At 37.4% G+C, this 9,024-nt stretch overlaps 1 protein-coding gene across 3 annotated transcripts in view; it reads left to right on the top strand.

Annotated features, from left to right (window-relative positions):
* Positions 1 to 3,038: 3,038 nt before the first annotated feature.
* Positions 3,039 to 9,024, top strand: part of LOC107685950 (LIM and senescent cell antigen-like-containing domain protein 1) — a 12,247-nt gene continuing 6,261 nt past the window's right edge. The window contains exons 1-6 of one of the 3 annotated variants that reach the window (XM_016482711.1): positions 3,039 to 3,217; positions 6,555 to 6,714; positions 7,188 to 7,254; positions 7,340 to 7,460; positions 7,741 to 7,890; positions 7,971 to 8,121. In XM_016482711.1, coding sequence (XP_016338197.1) covers positions 3,189 to 3,217; positions 6,555 to 6,714; positions 7,188 to 7,254; positions 7,340 to 7,460; positions 7,741 to 7,890; positions 7,971 to 8,121 — 678 coding nt within the window. In that variant the 5' untranslated portion in view covers positions 3,039 to 3,188. The remainder of the gene's footprint in view (positions 3,218 to 6,554; positions 6,715 to 7,187; positions 7,255 to 7,339; positions 7,461 to 7,740; positions 7,891 to 7,970; positions 8,122 to 9,024) is intronic. The other 2 variants (XM_016482710.1, XM_016482712.1) reach the window with 2 other exon arrangements.

The raw sequence follows: 9,024 nt of genomic DNA, 5'->3' as shown, positions 1-9,024 counted from the left end.
CACACACCCACACACACACACACACACACACACAGCCTTACCTGTCTGTCCTCCAGCTTCCTGTGAGTTCTTCAGCCTGTGAGATGTGAGCAGAAGAAGGGAAGTGAAAAGGAGGATGACAGGGAGCTGAAAGAGAAAGATAACAAAAAGGAGGATGGAGAAAAAGTGTCAAATAATGAGGAAGAGCAAAAAAGAGCGCGAGAGAATGACTGATTAGTGTGCGTGAAAGACAGATAGAGAATATTATCCCAGTGGGCAGCCCTTGCTGAAGATAAAGTGGCAGAGAGGAGAGAGAGACAGAGAGGTGGGATTGTGTGTGGTGTACGGACACTGGCAGCACTAGCTATCTCTCTCTCGCTCGTTCGCTCTCTCCCTCTCTCTTTCACTCTGCCAACACTCAACTCCCCCTCCACCCCTTCCTCAATCTCATTGTCAAATAATGGATCGGCATTCAAAGCATATCAGACTGGGTTCTAAAGAGTTTAACACTATGATAATCTCATACATATTATCAGATCACAAACGTTTTTTTTGTTAGAATTTGTACAGAAGATGTTGCTAATCTCTTTAATATCAAAATCACATCCTTAGCGGTGCTTTCTAAGTCAAGCTTTACTAATGCTCATAGTTTGGGGTTAATGTTAAGTATTAACCTTACTCATCCTGCAATGTTTACACCACAAAAATGTATGATATGGATAATGGATGATCCATCCATCCACCATCATTGTGTATTTTCAGACACCTAGTGTAATCTAGGTGTAAATATTTGCTGTGACAGTCATTCACTTTGATTATTATCACAAATTATGTGATGAATCCTGCAGTTCATTTGGTTCAATTTTATTTAGTAATTTTGGTATGATTCATATTTGTTAAAAAAAAAATGCTGCAAACACAAATGTAACTGGAGGGACAAATTACACCACAATGGAATATTATTACAAACAATACACCAGATTGTGCATATACAGACCCCCAAAAAACTTAAATGATTTAATTTATTATTATTATTATTATTCATAAATTGGATAATAAATAAATATGTAATGCATCAGATGTTCTTATTACTCATTTGTAAATTCTGTAATGGATGCATTTAAGTTTCTGTGTCATGTCAATATTGATTTTTTACCCCTACAGTGGACTTGAAAAACACTCTTGAAGAGATCTTGATTCATATCTATATTCTGTACCACAAGCATCCTTATCACTCTGCCATGTGAAGTGTAAAACCCATCTGCTGGGAGCTTATCATGCACATGCCAGAACACAGTTGCTTATTTCATTCAAATCTCAAAAGGCAAACTCGACAAGGACTGACAAGAAATTATAAAAGTGACTGCTGGCATGCACTTATGAATATGCGCTTACACATCAGTTCCAAGACAATGTTATTGCTTAACTTTGGTCTTTAAGTTCCACTTGATGAATGATTGTCTCTCTCAACACTCGTCTAAAGCAGGGATGACCTTAAGATGAACAGCGTTATGAATCTGTTTATCTCACATCACAGCGTCATGTTTGATCAGGCCTGCTGGTGATTATACCGTCTTGATGTAACTCAGAATGTTATCAGGGAATCGTGCATTTATTTCTCTTAACCAGAACTTCAGACGGACCTTTGCGCATCCATGTGTATCCATGACAACGACAACCTGGAGGTGATGAATTCAGACTAAAGGGCAGAACCCAGAGGCCAAAAAAATTATAATGTAAGAATGTGAGATTTGAAATCCAGTAACAGCTTTTTGCGTACAAGATTACATCTTAGAAACCATCACAGAAAGATTAGTCACGGCTGCTCTTTATCCAGGCACATTAATAAACACTGATGCTCTCTCTCTCTCTCTCTCTCTCTCTCTCTCTCTCAAGTAGCCTATCAACTGCTGTTTCTGTCACCTTGACTGACTGTCAATGTTTTTGTGGACTGCATACATAAAAAACAAATACATGAAAACAAATATTTTGATTATAATACTATACTAAAAATTGATCAATATTTTAAATACTTTTGCTTATTGTTATCGTCGAGCATATAGTCTACATAGAAAATACACTCTCTCTCCCTCTCTCTCACACACACAAACTGATATTAATATTATACTATAACTAAATCCATTATTTTATATACTTTTGATTATTGTTACTGTATACATATATACATATATTGCAGTCTTATTGACTTTGTCATTAAGTTTCAGCTTACCTTCATTTCACACAGGTGTCCTAACAGAGAAACCACAGATGTATTTTCTCACATTTACTGTGTGCAAGTTATTTTGTCTTAATTTTTTGCAACAGCGTCCTCGTGTGGTGGATATGCAATATAACCGGCAACATATATTCAAAAGCTAACTTTTTACGATGCATGTTTACGCTATATGTGTGTATTTGACTAAATTAAACTGTTTTCCGATTCAAGTGAGACGGAAGAAGTTTACAGACCCTTAGGCTGAGGATTCTTACTTTAAATGATTGGTTTATATGGCATCAATGCCATATAAGTCTCTGTTTGATAGAAGTGAGTTAAACGGTGTTGACGTCAGAGGAAGTGTGTAGCTAATTTTTATTGTGGACTCTAGCCTGTCCACTCTGTTCCGCCGCTTTCACTACTGTGCTTACCACGAGATCAGCGTATTTCATAATACAAAGAAAATTATTTTAAAATAATTGTTATTTTTAAATATATATTAATGTAAATGTTTAATTAATATACATTAAATGCATGTGAATTTCTTAGATGCTTTGCTTCACATTTTTCTTGTGTAGTCAATTTACAAAAGTTTAAAGAACTATGACTGTTATATAAAATAGAACACTTGATTACTTAGCACTTAATGTTTCTGATATTTCTTATTTGACGAATGATGTATAATTTCAATAATGTATAATTTAACCACTATTTAAAACAGAATATGATATGACATGGTATGATATATAGTGCCCAAATAATGTTTGAAAGTTCTGCATAGCTGTGGAGCTGATCAATGTAACCAATCAGAAGTCCAGCCGAGCAGCACGTGACTTTACCCGGACGAGCAAGCAGAGTGGACAGTCTGTTTTTCAGGAAAACATCTTTGTCTCAGAGAAAAGGGGAAAAAAGTGGAAAAGCAACAGATCCGAGGGCGTCTTATGTTGTCGAATAAAATCTGAATCGTCTCTCAGGATAAGCTGTGCTGAAGGGGATGCTGGGGGTGTCAGAGATGACGGGCAGGTACGGTGTTTTATTTTTAATTGTTGTTACGGAGAAATCTCCAGTCAAAGATGCATCAGATATCTGCAGTTGTATTAAATCATTTATTACCCTTATTCACATTTATTTTTTCACCCAACTGATTTACTGTTTACTGCCTAACTGCTAGTGTTAAGTATTTGTTTATTATTGAGAGAATAACAATAATATCGTGGATTGCTAGATGAGGGCTGATGCTAAGCTAATTAACCTCCCTAGTGGAGTTTTCCTGGGAGACACACACACACACACAACTGGAAAGACATTCAACACACCACAAGTGTTTAGATAAGCCCTGTCATACTGTAGTTAACTACCTGTATAATAAGTCTTAGATAAATGTAACTAAATACGATATTTTTTTCCTGGAAAACTGTGCTCCTCTTCCATTCCAAACTAATTCTCTGATGTTTTGTGTAGTCTGTGCTGTTGGGAGACACTCCTGAGCTAGATGCTTCCACAGACTGTCAGATCCTCAGGGAAATGTGGATATAATCTGCTTCCTGAGATGTTAAGCTCCTTAAAACTCACAATTATCATGTTAGGGATGAAATCAATGTAGAATTTTTAGACACGACCCCATACGGTATCACTGATACAAAATATACACTACTGTTGAAAACTTTGGAAATAAATGAATATTTTTATTCAGCAAGGAGGCATTCAATTGATCAAAAGTGATTTCTTGATTCACAGTTGATGGAAATGTATAATTCACAGTTGAAAGGCATGTATCTTTTTACAAAAGATTACTATTTCAGATCAATGCTGTTCCTTTGAATGTTATATTCATACTGAAAAAAAAAATGTTAAGCAGCACAATTGTTTTCAACACTAATAATAATAATAATAATAAATATTTATTGAGCAGCAAATCAGCATATTAGAATGATTTCTGAGGGATCATGTGACAGTGAAGACTGGAGTAATGATGCTGAAAATTCAGCTTCGCATCACAGGAATAAATTACATTTAAAAATCAATTTTGAAATTGAAGTAATATTTCACAGTATTACTGTTTTCCTGTATTTTTGATCAAATAAATGCAGCCTTGGTGAGCATAAGAAACTTATAGATTATGTATCATATGGTGTGTTCAAGTCATGTCGGATAGATCGTATTTACGAGTTGAACGCACATGAACGCCACCACAAAGTCGTTATTACGAGTGGGAAACTCGAAATTTTCTTTAAGCCCCGAGTTTCCGAGTTGGAGGCGTGTCAATGAGAAACATGGCGGAATCCATGGATGCAACGTCTGTAGTTGACGGTAAATTTTTGTTTAAATTGATAGTTTAGTTGTCCTATAAACTTAAATTGGTCATGTTCTTGTTACGCAGCTAGTTAATGAAATCCAAGTAAAAAAATGCTATAATTTTTGCACCTATAGGTGAAAAATCTTTTGATTTGCCATGTTGCATGTTTTAAAAATATTAAAAACGCAAAACACACCTGATGCGAATTCTTTGCTCTTCATTTTCTATAAGCAGAGTTAACAGACCCTGTTGTATTTTCTTGTAATTTATTAAAAGGTACACCACCATCTTGTGCCAACTAAACTGACTTGAACGCACCTGATGTCGTAATTACGACTTGTCAACTCGTAAGTACGAACGTCCCAGGAGGACTTGAACGCAGCAATAGACTCCACACTTTTGAGTGGGATTATATAAATATGAGATTCTGTGTAATATTCAGATGAAGTATTTTGATAAATATTTACTAGCATGGCAATGGGGTTCTAAAGTCTTAAGAACGCTGGTGAAAACAATATTCTGATATAAATTTTTTTTTAAATTACAGTTGGAGTGAAAAGTTCAATTTAAAAAAATGAACATTCCGCCAATTGACAGTGAAATTATGTTTTATATGGTTTGTTCAGGTTTTCAAACTTTAATACCACATTGTATATGCTTCCTAAATGGATGTTGTCATCCTACTAACAGACACAAATGCTGTGTTACAGACATAAGCAAGCCTTCAGCACACACACACACACACACACACACACACACAGAGATGGCACAGCTCCCACTTCCTCACACTGCAGTGTGAGACCTCAACTGTTGCTCTGTGAGCTCTTGCATATGATAAGAACTGACATACAACAATCTCCATCTCTCAAACACACAAATTATCTATTTATAGATCTACAGTGTGTTAGTACATAAGCAGATCTTCTCTGCTCAACCTCACTTCACCATATTAGGGAACACAGCCTTAGAATCATCTGTCTGCTTTAACGCCATGACAGCGGTGAAGGGAATGAGAGGAAGTTGTAAAGACGCCCCATCCCCTAGTAGCCATATCACCTGTGATGTCATAGGGGAGAAATGTCTGTGCAGGGAATCACTGAGTCATTTGAGATCACGGCTGGCTGGCCATGTAACTAACCACAGGCCACTCCAGGCTAATTCTGTTTGTGTGATGTAAACATTGGTTGCCATCTTGCCTGGTCACTCTTAAATGGAGTAACTTAATATCTTGCAAAGTGCCAGACAAGCTACATGGGATTTTTGAATAGAGAAACATCACCTTGAATTACTTTCAAGTGTAGGATGGCAAATGACAGTACTATAACATACTGATATTGATGCAATTTAATGATTTTAAATGAGACATATGCACAACTGAGGAAATTAAATGAGGGTTTGTTTTACACTGTTTATTCAGAATTTAATCCAAAAATGTGTATTAAACGTTGACTCAGTTCTGTTTATTTTCTAAGGCAATGCCAGTAATTGCAAAACGAAGAATTGAAGATTCAGTAAGATTTTTTAATGTTTTTGAAAGAAGTCTCTTATGCTCACCAAGGCTGAATTTATTTGATCAAAAGTACAGTAAAAACAGTAATAGTGTGAAATATTATTAGAATTTAAAATAAGTGTTTTCCACTGTAATATATTTTAAAATGTAATTTATCCCTGTGCTGCAAAGCTGAATTTTCAGCGTTATTACTCCAGTCTTCAGTATTACATGATCCTTCAGAAATCATTCTAATATGCTGATTTGCTGCTCAAGAAAAATGTATTATCAATGTTGAAAACAGTCCTGCTGCTTAATATTTTTGTGGAAACCGTAATACATTGTTTTCAGGATTCTTTGATGAATGGGAAGTTCAAAAGAACAGCTTTTTTTGGTCACTTTTGGTCAATTTAATGCATTCTTGCTAAAGAAATGTAATATAATTGACCCTTGTGTATACTTTTTTTTTTTAACTATAGATAAACCAAAGCTGGCTCGTAATGCCATGTTACATCTATAAGCTCATGGTAACTGGCTGCTAGTCATTTCTCTTGACTTTGATCTGTTTCTAACAGCAACATGGCCAATGCCCTGGCAAACGCCGCGTGCGAACGGTGTAAAAGCGGATTTGCCCCAGCGGAGAAGATCGTCAACAGCAACGGCGAGCTGTATCACGAACAGTGCTTTGTCTGTGCCCAGTGTTTCCAGCAGTTTCCTGAAGGGCTCTTTTATGAGGTACTTGCATTAAACCTGTCATGTCGCATTTAATCTTGAAGCCTAGTGTTTAAAAGGGTGATACCATAGATTCATTTTCTTTTTGTTTTTCAGTAAATTATAGGAAGACCCTGAGGTCCACTTAGTTAGATTTATTTAGTAATGTACATGAAATATAATAATTAACACAATAATTCTGTTTAAATTATACACAAAACTTTGTGTGTATAAGTGAAAAATTGAAGGGGGTCTGAATACTTTCCGTACCCACTGTACATTCATGACCCTTTTCCACCCTCTCTGACACTTAGAATTAAATTTACAGTACCTGAGCGCTTCAGAGCAAGCTTTTTTTTTAGATAAATGTTTTTTTGGACTGGTTGAAGTGTTGAGTTCTGGAAGTTACAATATGTTTTGTCAGCAGTTGATTGACTTTGAGATGTATTCCCATTGGAGCTGATGTTATGTTTGATTGTCCTCCCTTCTGTCCATAGTTTGAGGGAAGGAAATACTGTGAGCATGATTTCCAGATGTTGTTTGCTCCCTGTTGTCACCAGTGTGGTAAGAGATGCACACGTACAAACATACGAACAGGTGATGTTATTGACTGTGCTAATTGTGAATTGTGTCCCTCATATTCCCACAGGAGAGTTTATAATTGGGCGTGTGATTAAGGCCATGAATAACAGCTGGCACCCTGACTGTTTCTGCTGTGTTATCTGTCAAGCCGTGCTCGCCGATGTTGGATTCGTCAAGAACGCCGGCCGGTGAGTTTACAGCCAATGAGGGGTGACCGTGAACATGTGACTGACAGACTGCATACGATCGGTTGGTCTATGATCAGCTTTTATTGTTCTCATAAGCAATTCTGATTCTTAAATACACTTTTTAAGTCCTAGGCTGCAAACCAGAATCATACATTGAGATGTTCTTTAGCTCAACTGGTTGCATATGGGACCAATTGAATAACTAAATACGAATGAACAGGAAATGCGTCACCATCCAAGTGTTCTGATTGGCTGATATGCACATGTCTGTGTTTTCCAGCCATCTCTGCCGTCCGTGTCATAACCGAGAGAAAGCTCGGGGCCTCGGGAAGTACATCTGTCAGAAGTGTCACGCCATCATCGAGGAACAGCCCCTCATTTTCAAAAATGACCCCTACCATCCCGACCACTTCAACTGCAGTAACTGCGGGTCAGTACAGCACTAAGTGATTTCATCTGCTGTGTCCATTTACTGAAAGTGAAGTGAATTTGAGGTTGTGTGTTTTACAGTAAGGAGCTGACCGCAGACGCTCGTGAGCTAAAAGGGGAACTCTACTGCCTCCCCTGCCATGATAAGATGGGCGTCCCGATCTGCGGAGCCTGCAGGCGTCCTATCGAGGGCCGTGTGGTCAACGCCATGGGCAAACAGTGGCATGTTGAGGTCTGTGTGTTTTGATTTGATTTTTAAAAAATTAGTTCATACAGTGTGCATCATAATATATCTGAATATATATTTAAATAGATCTGGACATAGGATATCGGTTCCGTTTATGAGGCCTTGCAGTCCAATAGACCTGCCATGGTCTATTATGTGGTCTATTATGTATGTAATATTAAAGGGGTCATATGATGCGATTTCAATTTTTCCTTTCTCTTTGGAGTGTTACAAGCTCTTGGTGCATAAAGAAGATCTGTAAAGTTGCAAAGACTAAAGTCTCAAATCCAAAGAGATATTCTTTATAAAAGTTAAAGAGTCAACCACACCTACCTAAAATGGCTCGTTCTAACACGCCCCCACATGTCTACGTCACGATGTGAAAAGATTTGCATAACGCCGCCCAAATGTTCACGCAAAGAAAGAAGGCGTAACTTTTATTCTCACTGTTGCCGCTGCTGCCATGTTGTGGAGTCGCTGTGTGTTTCGTTGTGAAAGCGAAACTACGTTGTTTGGCCTTCCAAAAGAGGACACGACTAGAAATCAGTGGTTAAGTTGTATTTACAACACTGTTCGAGAACAGTTCAACCCAAATATTCAGATGTGTGCTGCGCATTTTATGGAGGATGGATGAGGACTGTTTCCTGAACCAGTAGCCTAATGCGTCTGTGGCACAAAGGCTGTTTCTATAAAGTTGGGCAGTTCCAACTTTGCAAGGACAGTCTGGCTCTTCTGACTCACAGCCTGTAAGTACGTTTTTTATATTTAAATAATTTGCCAATGATGATTCAAACGCGAGTTTTGAGCAGTGTAGAGTAGGCTTGTTGTTTGTGCGATGGAACGCACATGGAATGCAACACGTAAAAAGACAGTATAAGTCATTATAATCAGTAATTATGTCCCCACTGG

Source organism: Sinocyclocheilus anshuiensis, unplaced genomic scaffold, assembly GCF_001515605.1.
Source record: "Sinocyclocheilus anshuiensis isolate Anshui unplaced genomic scaffold, SAMN03320099.WGS_v1.1 scaffold465, whole genome shotgun sequence".
Lineage (NCBI taxonomy): Eukaryota > Metazoa > Chordata > Actinopteri > Cypriniformes > Cyprinidae > Sinocyclocheilus > Sinocyclocheilus anshuiensis.
Note: the sequence above shows the minus strand (reverse complement) of the source record. Positions and strands in the feature narration are given on the sequence as shown.